The following is a 17,524-nucleotide window of genomic DNA, read 5'->3' on the forward strand; positions in this document are numbered from 1 at the left end:
CCCTGGAAGCTCCAGCAACTCTCTTCCAAACTATTATTAACTAGCAATTGTGTAGTTGCTGACTATTAATTCTGTCAAAAGAATGTTCACAGAATAGTAGATTCATTTTCTTTTTCAGTAGTTTTAAAATTGTGTTATATGTACTACATACCACACTTTTATATGATTTGTAACTGCTATGATGCTAAACTAGGTACTTTGATCAAAATATATTAAATTAATTTTTTTTTTTTTTTTCCTTGTAGGTGTAGTTTTCATTTATGATTGTTATGGACTATGAAATGACATTATTAATGAAGATATTTTAATGAAATTGTATTTGGGGGCTATTTATTATTACTTGATATTTCAGCCAGTGTTTCATCAAAATTACTTACCTCGATGCCAACACTTTACCGTTCGTACTTATAAGCTCAGTTTATACTACAAACAAGAAATGAAAGGAATATCCCGTTATAATTTACGCCCTTTTTTAATATGCTTGTTGTCATTCTTTGTTAAACAAAGTGTACGTTAGAATTTGAAGAAATAGTTTTACCGTATTTCTATAAAAAATATTTTCACTGTCTATCTACCAAACCGCATGATCGTGCATCAATTACTATATCAGATTATTTATTTATTTTTGTGACTTTTTTTGGCACTGTTAAACTGAACCTTGAGACATAAACAATGAATAGGAAGTTATATCTAGGAATCAAACATTAAATTACACACTAACCAATTACAGCAATTACTGATAAATCATATACCAATTTAACATACAAGTTTAATACTATAATAAACAATATAAAACAATGTACCTATTGAAACATACTAAATATTGGCTTGAATAGAAAAAAGTTGAAAAATAATTACAATTCTTACTATGATAATGTCATTCTCTCTTTTTTACATACGTGCGCACACACATACACAGAGATATTGTTATTCATTAAGTCAATCATTCATTCAGTATTCCCTTGTTAGCTGAAGTCACAGCTGTTGTGAGAACAACTCGAGAACCTACAATTGAAGCAACGAGTGCAGGAGTATCAACTCTCTCAAGCTTGACGAGATCCTAACAAGACTGTGGGCTAGCGGGCGAGATCGTGCTATGTATGTGCAGCACAAATAACAAATGGCAGGCGTGACGGGTCGAGTGATGGCATCTGAAGGGGGAGTGCTGTCTGGGGCTCGGCTTTAGCCATGCAGTGTGTGTCATTCTATACAACTACCACATCTTTTAGGTAAGATCTGTTGCAAACAAGTTCCATAATCACCACAATCATCATTCTTTTCACCCTTATAGGCTATAATAATCAGGGGCATGCCTGGGGGGGGGGTGGCGAGCGGGACCGACCCCCCCCCCCCCCACCCGCCAGGCCTAAAAATTTTTTAATATTAAATTCATTAAATGAAAAAAAAAATATATTTAGTATGATATAAAAATAAATTCAATGACACAAGCATAAATGTTTAATTAAACAGTATTTTAAGATAGCCTAAATCAGCAATGTTAAACACGTATTTTTCAAAATTTTCCTAGGGGAGGACCCCCGGACCCCCCCGCCTAGCTGAGGGGTATTCCATACCCCCCAGGCTCCCCGGAAAGGCCCTAGCCTTCTGCCTGACCCCCCCCCCCCCCCCCCTCCGCCAAGAGCAAAATCCTGGGCACGCCACTGATAATAACATGTTAATTTTGACGTCAACCAGGGCTACGCCCTCCCCTAAGCCCGATGTGCCTCACGCCGTCACTGCCCCCTCTCCTCCCATCATCACCCTCTGTTTCAAACCTCCCGCCGCCAAGTGCGTGCGTGTGTGCGTGTGAGCCTTAGCCCTGCAAGAGGCAGTAGCTTCAGTGCCACGTTCCCGTAAAAACTTATTAAAAATAATAAGTAATTGTAATGTCAAACTTTTATTTTCATTTTTTTTTTAAATTTCTAAGTGTTTATATTTTAAGTTTTTAGTTAGTAAGGACGGCGCAGTGCCCCAGGCGGGCAACCCCGGAACTACCCGCAAATACTTTTTTGAACTTTAACAAATAAATGAAAAATAAGTTAATTTTGGTAATATTAAATCATTGTGATTAGTTTTTGCTTAGTGTTTAAGAGGGTTTGTCATGTTAATATGTTACCAGGTGGATACCTGGTAACATAACGGGTGACCTGGTCAGCCTTTAAGCCGGTGTAATATTCCTGTTGGCATGTTATTTCAGTGTACCAGTTAATAACTCTCTTTCCACGTAATTACTCATGTAACGTTTTATTTCTTTGTGCCGCTCGACATCAATAAAGAGCTTTCCCTAGACTTCTGTGAGTTTCACTGAGCAGCCGTGTGCGTAATCTTCTAAGTCCCGAGGCGTGTGGGACGCCTTAAGAGCTAACTAGTACTACTGCACAAAGGGGGAGTCGCGCTTAGTCCCCACACGACCCGTGTCATGTCACGGCTCCGAGCCAGGAGTCTACGGCCGGGTCCACGTGCCCCTACACGTGGTGGCGCATAAGTTACACAGTTTCAGTCTATCTCCCAATTTTTTTTAAATGTTGCTATACTAACCTAACTTACCGTCCAAAATCATTATTTTAATGATTTTAATGGGTTTAGAAGTATAACAACACGTGTGTGTTTGTTTGTTTAAAACAGCTGTTCATGAAAACAATTTCTCACCTACTTAGGCGCAATATTTCTTAGTGAATGCCAGCTTCAAGAAGTATTCGTTATGTTCCATCTGGTCCATTTACTTTTCTCTGGATCTAGATGATGTTACTTCCGAAATAAATCATAATATTGTTCAAATTTAGTTACGGTCACATTAAAGTAACATGTAAAATAGCTTGAAAACGGTTCTCATTTTAATTAAATAATATATTAATTCTACCTTGTTTACAGCTTAAATTGTAAATTGTCAATGTGAGTCGCTAGAATGGTTCCCTGCTCCTCTTTGCCTAAAATTAATACTTCGATATGATCCGGTCGACATTTGTAATGAAATATCTATGGTTCTAAAGATTTTATAATTTATGGGGTTGGTTAATCTGTATTGTATTTGTTTATTTTTCGTTTTGAATTGTCAAGTCACGAGTACATTAGTGGTCTGTAGTTGTTAAGAAAATGTATGCGTTAATATTTCTGTTTTTCTCATGTCTTCATGCTGCGCACGCAGCTAGCAGCTTCGACTTTGGCGACGCATTTGCGTTGATTTTAGGAATTATTATTACCATTGTTGGTTTTCTAGCATGCGTTGGTTGTTATGCGAGAAAAAGGCAAGGCCTGGAATCATTGTAATTTACTGATGCAGGTAAGTCAATTTTGAGCTTGAGTTAAGTAATTTTATGGTATGTGATAAATAGTTTATCTTCTGATTTACAGTTGTGCTACTGTTAATTTCCAAGTGTTGTATTTTTATTGAAATTAATATTTATTGTTACTGGGCATCAGGCCTGTAGCAAAAAGGTTAGTTAAGACTATATTTTTAGTTAACCTCAGTTAAAATTACCTTCCTCTCTTTCATAACCTTCACACCCTCTTTGCTTCTGCTGTCTTTACTCAAGATACTTACAATTACTCTTGGTGGTCATTAGAAAAGATTACGGTAAATATGTAGTTGGGCGGTATTTGCGAAAAAAAATGTTAAAAATCCGAAAATACCTTTATTTTATGCTCTTCAACGTCCTCTTTTCATTAAAATCGTCGGAGGTAAGAAATTCCAAATACTTTAGGAGATATCGAATTTTAAAATTTCATCATATGTAGTTGAGCGGTATTTGCGAAAAAAAAAATGTTAAAAATCCGAAAATACCTTTATTATATGCTCTTCAACTTCCTCTTTTCATTAAAAGCGGCGGAGATAAGAAATTCCAAATACTTTAGGAGATATCCAATTTTTAAATTTCATCACAATACCAGTGCATTGATGTGGCGATTATCATTGTTTCTTGTTTACGTACGAGTATCTACTTTTTTTTTATTGGATAATAATGTCACGTGATTGTTCGTGATAGGCCAGAATTCAAACGAACCAATACGTGATTATTTAGTTCATTTATTGTTTAAAACGGTGTTTAATTACCGCCTCCAACTTAGGTGAGTTTTTAACGTTTCTAATTTTAAAGTCTTATTTGTTATTTTGATATTGTTGCGCAAGTAATAAGTAACAAAAAAAATTTACGTGAGTTGTTACTGTGCATCCTTTGTTACGGGTTTGTTATGTAAGGTCAGTTACATTATAAATAATTTAAAACTAAAGAATAATTAAAATTAATTCACATTATTTTTAATGTTGACTTAGTTTGAAAGTATTAATAATGTAACTGACCTGACCTAATCAACCATTTTATTAATTACGCATTCACGATTCACGTATTCACGAACACACGGCAAAATAACAAAAATGGCGTCGCTCGAATGGTTCCACAGGTCTTGTATTGCAAAATTAAAAAATTCAATATCTCCTAAAGTTTTTGAAATTTCTTATCTCCGTCGCTTTTAATGAAAAGAGGAAGTTGAATAGCATATAATAAAGGTATTTTCGGGTTTTTAACATTTTTTTTTCGCAAATACTGCTCAACTACATATGATGAAATTTAAAAATTTGATATCTCCTCAATTATTTGGAATTTCTTACCGCCGCCACTTTTAATGAAAAGAGGACGTTGAAGAGCATAAAATAAAGGTATTTTCGGAATTATATCATTTTTTTTTCGCAAATATAGCCCAACTACATATTTACCAAAATCAGTCCTGAATTCTGGTTGTCGAGTTTTGCTGCGAGTGAATATGTGGGACTGAGAGGTCCCGACGAACCATCCCATGCAATAGAAGAGTATACAGCATTGCAGCTGTGTGTAGTTCCCATTCCTAGCTCCAGTAACGAGGATACCATGGTCACAACTACTGTAACACTCCATCACTACACAACTCGACATGGCCTCCACTGATCTCCCCAGTAGTTGTAACATCTAGTGGGTGGTTCCTTCTCCAACTACTCAAGCACTTGGGCTTGTCTCTCATCGCAAGTACTGGTTCCGCCCCGTCCCGGAGTCGATAGTCACTGCGGCTTGGTGGCCGGCGATCCCTCTCTCCTGCCCCAAGCCGTTCCTCATCCACCCACGTGTCTAGCGCTGCAATCAGGCCTCTCCACTCACCTGGTGGCACTTCCCCTGATGGCCACGCCCCCTCACCCCACTCGACGAGGTCATTGGTCGCCTGCCCCGACCCCTCTTCCTTCTCCGTGTTTGTGCCACCTCCTGTTCATCTTCACCCCAGCAATGCAACACTGTAGAAATCCTCCAAATTTAAATTTTCAGTTTGGTGGAGCAAATGGAGTTCCAGATGACCGCTGCTTCGAAACGAGGGACTGCCGCAACTTATTGTGATAATGGCTGTTGGACTAAAGTTATTTTCGATTGCATTTAATGCAACTTGTCATGAGCTTGTTAACAAAATGTTAAGCATTCTAAAAAGGTTAATATAGTATTTTAAGGTAATTTTGTATTATTCCTGTTCAGCAATGTAACATGATAATGGTGAGTAGTGGTGTGACAACTGACGGGCATTCTGTGATATGTCCCACGTTCGTGTACAGCTTGCAGTGTCAATCATTTATGACATTCCTGATCCTTTATATTTCACTGGTATGTAATTTGATTTGGGCTGTATGAAATGTTTAAGAAATGATATATTTTGTAATCTTACACACAATTAATAGATATGTTTGTATGCAAAATTTACATATGATAAAATATTTGTGACAAAATAATATGATTTTTTTAATATTGTTAAAAAGTTTCATCTTAAGTGACCTAACATATAAATATGTATGTACATATATACAAATTCTGTTTTCATTGGGACCAGAAACTAAATAAAACAATAATTCAGAAAAAACAATGTCTAATAAAATCTTAGATAATACACCACATTGTATTATGAATTGCAAAAACATAAGCTGATGTATGTTATTTTGACATAGAAAGCTTCATAAAATCGAACCAAGTCGTTTGACAGGTTGAAGATTTTTTCTTCTTGCACAAAATTTCCTCATAGCAATCTAACAATAATGTGGATGAAGTGGAGAATCGATAGTCACGGGACATTAAAACAAACAAAGAGTGAATTTATGAGAAGATTTCAAAATTTGTGTAGCTCTGGATTCGCGTTAAGACGAGGTATTACTTACTGTACTGTGTATATGTTCAAAAAAAAAAAAAAAAAAAGTGGTTTATGATGTAAGTTGTATTAAATGGGTACCCATAAAAGTGTGCAGGAGACAGTGTGACAGTGTAGCTTGGCTGAGTGAGTTGGTCTCAGCTTTATGAAAGATGAGGTAATTTTACTGGTTTCACGTAGGAATGAAAGTATGCAACATGCAAAGAATACAAGAAAACTATTGTCCTATAAAAACTGGTTCTTGAAATTGACACTAGTTAACAGTTCTACACTTGAAAAGAGTGAGCTACTTTTTATTTCAGTTATCTGTTGGTAGGTTTGTTCCTCAACCTTACCCAGATGCACGGAGCACTCTTGGTCATTCGGGCAGCTGCCGTACACAGAGTCCTTTAGGCCACGAAGTTCTCGGAGCTCTTTTAAGAGTAGTCGGTTGTTGACAACTTAAATTCTATTGCAACTTCCATGAGTATTAAATTTGATGTCTCGATGATAAATAAAAGTATAGTTTTTGAATTTTAATGTTGAAAATAGACATTTTAGAACTTTAACCATTTTTTTTATAATCAGGCAACTATCAATATATGTAATATTGTATTCTCAGTAAATAAAATATAACATTGTAAAGCTGATGGTGTTTATTTCGGGACATGTCTGTTACTTTCGTGGAACGGGCTAGGTCCTCCGCAAGCAAATAATTAATTACAATGCACAGTGTTGTAAAAGGGAACATGTGCAGTGTTGGCCAGTTACAGGTAATGCTTGTAAGCACTCATATGTGGTAGCTCAGGCAACATGTCTTAACTAAATGTTTCTGGTGCGCTTCTCCTCTGACAAACCCCCCCCCCCCCCCCTTCGTACCAGTGTTTTTGGTACTCTGTTAATTTATTCTTTTTAATAGTTTCTTGCAAGTAAACCACAAAGTTGTAACTACTAACAAATTTACATGCATAGTGTAATATTGTATCAGAGGAACATGTAACAACACTTATTAATTGCTCAAAGTTAGACTACACACTAAAATGTGTACAAGAGTTAATATTGCTGGGCGTCCCATGTAACAAAACATAATGATGGAAAGTACTGCAACTGAAGAAGTGGCCACGAAAGTAACAGAAAAGTCTCAATACACCTAACTTTAACATCCTACAGCATTTTGCAAACACGTTTCCATGTTAATCATGTGGAAGTGGTCATGTTCCTTTTAATAGTAGAATTATTTTGTATTATGCATGTTTAATTTTGCATGGTTAATAAATTTTATTTTAGGTCCTGAAAAATTTCTTATATTGGTTCCCAGATATTTGTAGACACAGTGGGTTGACTTACTAATTTTGAATATCTAGAAAGTGTAATGTTGTGTAGAACTTTATAACTAGCGTTAGCACTTATTGCAGTATCTTCAATACTGCAGAGAGGCAGCAGTGAAGTTAGACTGTTTTTTAAAAAAAGGAAGCATTGAAAATTAAAGCTGTGTTGATATGAATCAGCAGAACCAGATTTTGCCAATATTTATGTGAATCGCCATTTCTGCGGAGTCACGATACGCTTATTAATTTTTGGCCAATATTACTAAAAAAATAAAAGTGTCTGTCATGACCTGAAATCTTTTTGTACTACTAACTACATACTTTGAACTCACATCATTTCTCAGCTACGTGTTTCTAACGTAAACATCCTGTGTTTCAATAATGTTCTTGAATAAAATACATCGTAAATAAATATATCACCATCATGATAAGAACAAAAACTTTATTTATTTAGAGCATGGCTGCCACTACAAACACAGGAAAATACCAACTGCTTGAACTGGAAAGAAATGTCTTAGAATGAGACATTTTGAGTAATTTAGTAAATATATAAAAATTGTTTACCCAAAATATGTTTTCCCCTGTATCAGTTCAGAATAGCACAATCAGCACTAGTTGTATCGGCATATCGGCAAAATTTTGTCAACTGTACAGTTCTACCGAAAAAACATAGCGTTAAATGGCAGACAGTCTGAAGCACAATACAAACTAATGACCCGGGAATATTTTAACATTACAAACTAATTTAGTGTTTTGCAAGACAAGTTTTTTTAAAAACTGTTGCAGTTTTTTCCAAGTCTCACATAGCTTTGATCAATTCGAGAATACAGCAATATTAAAAATGTGGATTGGGGGGAAGCAAGATGGAGCGACTAAAATTACTGGATTGTGACTGCATCTGGTGGATTTTTTTTCCACAGAAATTTGTTGAGCTAAGGCTCAAACATCTGGTTGGTGGAATTGTTGAAACGCTGGCTCGCCAACTAAAAACAGTCAAATTACAAGTGAATTATGTTCCAAGAGTCCCCGAACCATTTCAGTTTCGAAATGAGTGGAGGCAATCAACAGATGTAGTAATAATGACACAGTTCTCGCAGTGTTGCCACCTCGTACCGCCCACTGACGTCGGAGTCCCTTGCCACCATCAAGTTGTTCTGCCCACAATCTCGCGAGCGTATGCCGTGCCAGAGAGTGGCTCGGAAACAAGTAACTTCAGCACTAAGATACAGCTTTGTAAAAACAATAAAACCAACTTGCCAAGTCCAACTATAACAGAAGGAAGGGAAAAAAGGAAATTAAAAACAAATTGTATGCTTAAAAAAAAACTTTACTTTGTGAATCCAGTCATGTAGTGTACTCACTCATACAATGATATAAATAAAAAAAAAATTAATAGAGACAGTAGCACAGAAACATGAGCTGACATACAACAGGAACCATACACTCGCAGACACACACACTGAGCAGCATTGCAGCCACCAGTCCTGGGCCAACCACGCGCGACAATACTCCTCACACGAGCCACACTATCACACAACTGACTGTGATCACACACACAAATAAGCATAAATAAAGCATGTGTGGAAAATTAAATGTAATTACAAATTAATTATTACACACACTGTTTTAGTTTTTGATTTTACCCGACATTTGGACATTCTGAACTGCATAGTCTTGACATTTAACACAATAACTTTTAATAAGACATCAGCTTTTTATACTCCAATTATGAGGCATAATGCTGCAATTAATGTCAAATTATACCAAAAGTGCAACACACTTTTATATAATGAAATGTTATTTATGATCATTACTGGACTAGACAATATATTTTAATTTTTATCTCAAATTTGTCACAAAAATTTTTGTGTTACATGTATATTAATCATATTGTATGTAAGAACATAAATTGTACCATAGTACTTGTTTCACTACAAAACATGGTTATTTTAGAGTTAAAAGTTGTATTTTCAACAAAAATATTTAAAAAAAAATTTAATATTCATAACTGGGGCATAATTATTTAAAACAAAGAATAAATTGACAAAGTAGTAAATTAATGTGTTACTATGTGATACATGATAAAACAGATTATACAATGATTTTTTTTATCCAGCCTGATCCCAAAGCTACTAGTATAAATCAAAAAAAATTTCTTTACAAATGTAGTTAGGTCATGAATAAAACTTTGATTCAATTCAGCTTTATTATTACTTGTGTTTCCATGTTATTTAATGTATTAATTTATATTAGTTTAAGTGAAACCCTCAAACAAAATCTTCGCTTTAAAATTCAGTCTCAAGGTTAATGCAGCCATTGTGCTGTTCAAAAGTGAAGATATTGGCCAGACTTCACTTGTTCAATGTAAAATCTTAAAGAACAATTTTGCAACAGTGTATACATACTCAAGATTATACTTTATTTTAATTTAAATTTGAATTTTTGTTGGTTGGCCCAGGAAATAAATCAATTATTATTATTAGTACACTTTGGTTCTGTACAAAATATCATGATAAAGATTTTAAGTGTAAACAAATAATTAATAACATATCAGGAAACAATTTAGTAAATAAATAGGCTGCTATAAATTAAATAAAAATAGTTACAAAATCTAGAAACATGGAGTAACAACCTAACAACAGAACACGTGGTTACATGAAAATGTTCTGTCCTAAGAATAGTGCAGCAAGGTTACTAAGATGCATGTAATTATATGTAATCATATTAAAGAGAAAATTGAATAAGATAAAATGACCACACAGACAGATTTCCAAATATTTACTGGGGGAAAAAACAACATACTGACATTTAAAATATACAAATTTTTAAAATTAAAAAAATAAAATCACACAAAGACTGAACTAACTTCGAGTATTTTCAAAAGATATTTACATTTGTAATTGCAAGCAAGACTACTTTTCTGTCTCTGGTACATTTTCAAAATAAAACACGGTAGTACAAAAGTAAGGATGCATCACATGCACACAGTAACCCCGCTGCGTGCTGAATGCTGCTCAGTTCGACTTCTCCAAAAAAAACTCAAAACAGCAAAATAAATCCAATCTTCAATCACAGAAAATAAGAAAATTACCAGAGCCAACATAACGTGCAGCTTTTTTTTTTTTTTATATACTTTCAGTCTTACATTACAAATGGCTTACATTGTGCCAGTAACATTTCAGTTCCATTCTCAGCCTAATTCTGGGACCAAATTATTTTATTTCACACAGCAGTTACAACTGTGTAAAATAATTTTTTCAGCACCTTAAAAAGATAATATTTTTTATCACATTGGGGTTTTTTAATACAAAAAACTAATATCTCCCTTGGTTATCAAGAATAGTAGGCACTAAAAAGCGGTGAAAATGTGCAAATATTGCATGTCGACGACCGCAGTGCCTACAATACCCACACACAACTCTCTCGATTCAGAAGACTCCGTAATATGTACACTATTACACACCGCTTTCATGAACACAACTTAGAAGTAAATATGAGTCTTACAACTGGTTTATGAGCGTGGTTGGTGTGAAACTACACAGACCTTTATTCTGCTATCCCTAGCTCATGAAGCTTCAAGTAGTAACTACATATGCAAGCTCGTGGATACATAATGTTAACTATGAAGGAAACAGCAAACCAAGTGCCTCAACTCTTACTGTGAATTTCGAACCCATTTTCCGCCAAGAGGTGCAACCGGGCGCGCACGCACGTCGTCAGAAGAGAAAACAACAAAACTGTGACACCTGAACTTCCGATTCCTTGGAAACGGAGTGGAACGAACTAGCAGAAGGGGAGCGAGGGGCTCAACTGGGGCGGGCGTCCTTACCTGCCGGGGCAGAGCCCGGGGCCCCGTACACGAAGCGCAGCCCCGCCTGCAGCAGCGGGGTGACGGCCGGCTGGAAGTAGTAGCCCGTGGGCGTGGCGGAGGGGGGCCCGGGCACAGGGGCCAGCTGCAGGAGTCCCCCGGACGAGGAAGACACCCGCCGGTAGCCGGGCGGGTAGGGGGGGCCCGCCACGGGGACCCACTGGGCGTCCGGGGGGAGGTACTGCACTGCGACGGGCCGCGACTGGGGGGGCGACGAGGCAGAGTCGGGGGACTGGGGGGCCGTGCTGTACACCAGGTAGTCCTCCAGACTGGCCCCAGGGACCCTCTGCGAGGTTGTCGGCACTGCGGGCACACCACGCACTTACAAACAAGTGTTTAAAAATACAATAATGGATTCTGAAATGATATCTCCAACATTAAGAATGAAAACGTAAATCTCTAGAATTAATTATTGATTGAACTACATCATAATGTCTCATCACACCCAGACGAAGAAGTAGTGAGAATGAACCATTGATGGAATGCAGGGAAAACCCACGAACTCGTGCTTCTCACTTGCGGAAATCTCCGGTAACGACCCTGGACCCCCTAGTGGTGGGAGGCACGCGGACCGACTACTAAACTTCTGTGGTGTGCTCTGAGAGTACTACTGCGAGCACGGACCAAAGGAGCGTCCGCACTGTCGCGCACGGAGGTGATGAGGGGCCAGGGAGAGAGGTACCTGCGCAGACGGGTGACACGGCCTGGTAGAAGAACGTCTGCGCGGGGAAGACGGCAGGCAGCGGCTGCAGCAGGCCCACACGCCGATCTCGCCAGAACAGCGCTTGTTCCTCGCGGTGGCGCACCTGCAGAGCCTCCATCTCCGCCCGTTGCCTGCGACACAACCACGTCCCAACAGTAACACTTGCACGGGGGAGCACAATCACTATCAGCAGTTTGGAAAATGGAGCTTATAACCAGAGATCACTAAGAATTTCATTCAAAAAAAAAATTTTATTTTCTGATAAATATTTTTGACAGGGTGTTCACATTCTAGAAAATCAGGGAAGTAGGAATTTGTCAGGGATTTTACATGAAATCGTAGAAAAGTCATGTAAAATCCCTGACAATGGTTTGAGAGGAAAACATCATGTCCAGTCTGCCATCACCCAGACTATGAAAGCTGTTTTAGGGCCGGTTTCACCAACAGGGATAATGCTATTTTATCGAGATAAAGTACAAAAATATCTCGATGTTCTAGTTGTTGTGTTTCATCACACACTTTATCTCGATTTTCTGATATTATCGAGATAAAATACTTAAACCTCGGAATTTGGTGGATAAATTGAGAATATCTGGATAAAGATGTAAAAATAAACAAACACATCACAGCATGCATTATATTTTTGGAGGAAATATGGCTCGGGCGATGTATAATTTAATTCTTGAGGACAGTGCTGATGAAGAACATTTTCACGATCGTTGGCCACGATGTATTCAGGAAAGACGCGATTATTTTGAATTGTATGACGAGGAGGATTTCAAGATTCACTTTCGTCTTTCTAAACAATCGGCTATGTTTGTACTTGAACATATTGAAAACCAACTAGAGTTCCCTTCTGACAGGTAGGTTTATTTGAGTCCAAACATCCATTTAAATTTTCTAATTAAACCTAGATTACTAACAGTATTTATTTTTACTTTTAGGAACATGTCAGTTTCACCCATGAATCAACTTCTTGCAACACTTTGTTTTTATGCAACGGGATGTAACCAGCTGTCTGTTGGGGAATATGTTGGTTGTAGTAAACCCACAGCACACAGAATAATCCACAGGGTTAGTTGCGCAATCGCTGCTCTTCGGCCTCAATTCATAAGATTTCCTGAGACCAGAGAAGAAATTCATTCGGCCCAAATGAAATTTTATCAGATTGCAAAATTTCCCAGGGCTATTGGTGCAATGGATTGCACCCATGTCAGAATACAGTCACCAGGTTTGTTAAGAATATCATTGAGCATAGGTTCAAAGTGAATGATATGTCAAGGCATATTGTTAATACAGAAAATATTTGTTTTCAGGAGGAGAAAATGCAGAGTTGTACAGAAATAGAAAAGGGTACTTTTCTATCAATATTCAAGCCATTTGTGACCCAAATGTGGAATTCACAGATATTGTTGCCAGATGGCCTGGATCCACACACGATAGTACAGTCTTTAATAACAGTAATAGAAGAGCATTATTTGAAAGAGGAGCATATGGAGATTCGGTATTGCTTGTGGATTCAGGCTATGCTTGTAACAAATATCTAATGCCTACATTGAACAATCCCACAAGTCGTCAGGAACATCTTTACAACGAATCGCAAATACGATCTAGGAATCCAGTAGAACGAATGTTTGGATGCTAGAAACGGTGCTTTCCAGTCTTAGCTTTAGGACTGAAAGTCAGCCTAGAGCATGCTTTCCCAATCATTGTGGCAACTGCAGTGCTGCATAATATTTTGATACGAGCCGGCGAAGAAATTCCACCAGATGATCCTAACATCATTTGTGCAAAACCGTGGACTGAACTGCTTGAGGAAGGTTACATTAGGGATCAAGAAGGAAATGTGGAGAGAAGGGCCAGATATGATGTAGTGAGACGGTCATTAATTGAGAACTATTTCAGAAGGTAAGAACAAATAATATTAAATTTATCCGATTGTATATACAAGCTCCTATCATATTTAATTTTTTTTTGTCTCAGTTTGTTGTAGATGGCCTCGAGAAAAAAATCATCAACAAATTCGCGAAGATGTTGCAGCAAGGATCAAGGGACAAGAACTGTAAAATGGTTTTATGTATAATTGTTATTAGTCAAATAATTAGTAATGCTAGAAATATCAAAAAAATATATATAGATAATGATTTTCAATACAACTAGGTTTCATTACAAATATACGAAATCAGACACTTTGAAATGCTCATTGTAAATAGAGTTACAAAGTAAAATTGTATTCAAATTACATAAAACATAAAATTATAAACCATCCAATTCTTTCTTTAGTTTTTTAATCTGTAGAGTCATAAATTCAGTCTGTAGCTTTTCATGATTCAGCCTTTCTTGTACTTGTTGCAATCTCACTTGACGCAGTTCTTTCATAGCTTCATTTTCTTCTGTTGCATATTTCTTACATAATTCAATTAGTTCAATTTTAGCTTTATGGAGGGCACTTATTTCATTGTTCTTGCTGGACTGCAATTTAGGCCGCCGTCTCCGAGTCCAGGAAGACTTCCCCGCGATGTTTGGCAACTGACACTCAGGGACTGATTTTGCAACATTGTTACTGTTATCGGGAATATGGTCTCTTGAAGTACTTTCACAGTTGCCTTGCTCAGTGCTTACCATAACTTTTTATTTGACACAAGGGAATATCACTGGTGAAACTGATGATGTTGAACTGGCATTATTTTGTGGTACAAGAGCAGGACATATGGGGCCTCTGAGCAGTGAGGGAGTGTATTGGGACCAGTCTCCATTAAGAAGTGTCTGCTGAAAGATAAAAAAAAAGACGCTGTTGTGTGAAAAATGTAAACATTCTAAATGTATCGTACTGTTCAGTTTCTTTGTTACGTTAATGTTTTTAACATTTTAAACTGCTTTGTAATGTCTGCTACTTTACACTAGTTTGAGTCTCCAGGGTAGCAATTTCCACCATCGCACCTATTTCCAGCTCTACAACTGCATTTTCTTCTGTGTTGTTTGATTCACCTGGAACAATACTATTCTGGTTAGTTCACATGTGATGTTATAAGCACAACTTAACTGTTTAACAAAATAATACATACCTATAGGTCAAACATTTCCAATGTTCGACCAAATATGCGACTTCTTTTATGTAAGAATGAAACCGATCAAAATTATTTTAATCAATCATATACATCATTTACTACACAGAAAAATGTACTGAAGGAGAAGGCTATGAAAAACCATTAATTTGTAGGCATACTGTACTTACTTATGCATTGTGATGTCTTGACCATTACCGCGTCTGAGTCAAAGATATTATTGTGTCCTTTAACCATAGGTTTTATTAAAGTATATACGCAGCCCAAAATAGGGTCATTTGTACACTTTGTGGGGGGTCCTCCACCTGAAAAAAACAATGTACACAATTTAATTTAATTAATTGTCAATGTAACATTGCCATTTGTAAAAATATATTAAACCACTTCCTTTCACTTCTGTATAGTAAGTCACAAAATAAAATGTTAAATTTTGTAATACAAGTTGAAAATATTTTTATACAAAACATACCTGTCCCAGATACCATCTGAACTTTTTCGTCTGCATACTGTTTCCGTGTCATCTTCAGATTTTCCCAACCAGATTTCAGGTTATCTGCAGATCTGTGATGGACTCCTGACACACAGTTGTAACTACTTGCAATAATTTGCCACTGTTTCAATTTGTTCTGTTGTGTTACTGCATCCGTGCGCTTATTTTCAATTATGTTAAAATGTTCTGTCACCAAATCTAACAAAACAGTTTTTTCTTCTGGTGATAAATTCTTATTTCGTGGTTTTTTGGCGGAACAAGTGTTTTCTTTAGCTTCCATTATCTTTATTATCGCTACACGACTTGAATAACAACAAGCCTACTCGCGATATTTGTTTACTTTTCTTCCAAACATCGAGATATCAAAAAGAAAATCGGGATTTTATAATGAATATCGAGATATTATTATCTAGATTATCTGGGAAGAGGATAAGTCGTGGTGAAACGGACACAAGATCATCGCGATTAAAATTCAAGTTTTACTTTTTATCTCGATAAAAATATCTCGATTTTCCATTAAGTTTATCTCTGTTGGTGAAACCGGCCCTTAGTGCGAAATGTGAAATGGCGTGTGCAAGGTTATGTTTGAAATTCAGCATGTAGAGGGAGAACTGAATCAGCCATAGAAGTGGAGTCTGGCTTTTCCTTTTTATTTCAGATAAATTGAGCATTTTGATCGTGGAAAATCAGAATTTATAATAGGTGTGTGTAGACACCCTTTTTGAAGAAAATAAATTTATTTTTACAACAATTATGAAGTGAAGATGAAGGTTAAACTACAATTTAAAAAGTAAAACCAACTCTACACAAAAAAATATTGTCTTTACATACCGTTTCAACAAGATCTTAAATTCTTCATTTGCAACTTCGAGCTTGGCAGTTTCTTCATCCGACTCTGAATCCTACAAGGATCACAATATTCACATAATGTTAATACCTGAAAAAGAGAAACTTGTATTTTGTAACTCAATACACATTGAAGCAAAAAACTGTATTATAGCTTTTGCACTACACATCTCCAGTATTGTGGTTAAGTATGGGATGTACATGCTAAGTTCAAATCTTCTAAAGATGTCATTGCTAACATTTCTTATTAACTAAACAAATTCTGAGCTTTAACTATGTTTAATTAAATCTTGATCAGATTATATTCATTTATAAACTTAACATATGATCACAATGGAAATCAAACTTTCACGTAGTTAAAGTGGCACTTGAAAATCTAGAAAATATTACAAGCCAATATCGCAACCAAAATGCCCATCTTCACGGAGTACAAAGTACAGTCTCTCTACCATCAGCTACAGTGAAGAACAAATGTGCAATTAGTCAACATGTTTGTAACACTTCAGGTTTGTATCTTCGCCTTTGAAAGTTCTGCAGAAACACATTTATGAATGTTCCTGCTTCATAACCATTAATTTCAATGGTTGCTTCTTTATAAACAAAATGTTAAGTATAACAACACAAATTCTCTAACAATTTGGCTTTTTTTTTTTAGGCTACGTCATATGGCAATTGCTTCCTGATGTTTCAGCAATCCCTGTTGTAGAGAGATTTGCAAAAGTGAAAGAATGGATATTCATCAACATTAACATAGTAAAAAAAGTCTTAAAACTAACAGAATACAAAAAGTAGCAATGCAAAACTAAAAGAATGATGTGACTGACAAATTAAGATGAAGAATAAAGCAATATAAAAAAGAAATTAATTAAAATATATAGTACACCTCCATGAGAAGTATTGTATTGATAGAAAACCTAAATTACGAACTTTAAAATCAAAATAATAAGTGTCACAGAAAATAGTGTAGGTTCGTTACATCAATACATTCTTTTTTAATACTTTGCTCAAATATATAAATTTAAAAAAATAAAAAATTGTAACAGCACTACTTGAATTTGTATCATACTAATTCATCTATCATGCATTTGGATAGAC

The 17,524-nt window shown here is 36.3% G+C and overlaps 1 protein-coding gene and 1 long non-coding RNA gene across 2 annotated transcripts in view; one reads left to right on the forward strand and one right to left on the reverse strand.

Moving 5' to 3' along the window:
- The first annotated feature begins 2,919 nt into the window (after positions 1-2,919).
- On the forward strand, positions 2,920-5,868 carry LOC134538109 (uncharacterized). Its single transcript, XR_010076092.1, has 2 exons — positions 2,920-3,280; positions 5,289-5,868. It is a non-coding gene; the product is annotated as an uncharacterized LOC134538109 (long non-coding RNA).
- Positions 5,869-8,763: 2,895 nt separating this feature from the next.
- The window catches only part of LOC134538582 (uncharacterized), a 76,407-nt gene continuing 67,646 nt past the window's right edge, over positions 8,764-17,524 (reverse strand). Inside the window, exons 32-34 of the mRNA XM_063380007.1 lie at positions 16,415-16,485; positions 12,008-12,159; positions 8,764-11,628 (exon numbers count right to left, since the gene is read on the reverse strand). Of these exons, the coding sequence (XP_063236077.1) occupies positions 11,264-11,628; positions 12,008-12,159; positions 16,415-16,485 (588 nt within the window). The 3' untranslated portion in view covers positions 8,764-11,263. The remainder of the gene's footprint in view (positions 11,629-12,007; positions 12,160-16,414; positions 16,486-17,524) is intronic.

Source organism: Bacillus rossius, chromosome 13 (genome assembly GCF_032445375.1).
Source record: "Bacillus rossius redtenbacheri isolate Brsri chromosome 13, Brsri_v3, whole genome shotgun sequence".
Lineage (NCBI taxonomy): Eukaryota > Metazoa > Arthropoda > Insecta > Phasmatodea > Bacillidae > Bacillus > Bacillus rossius.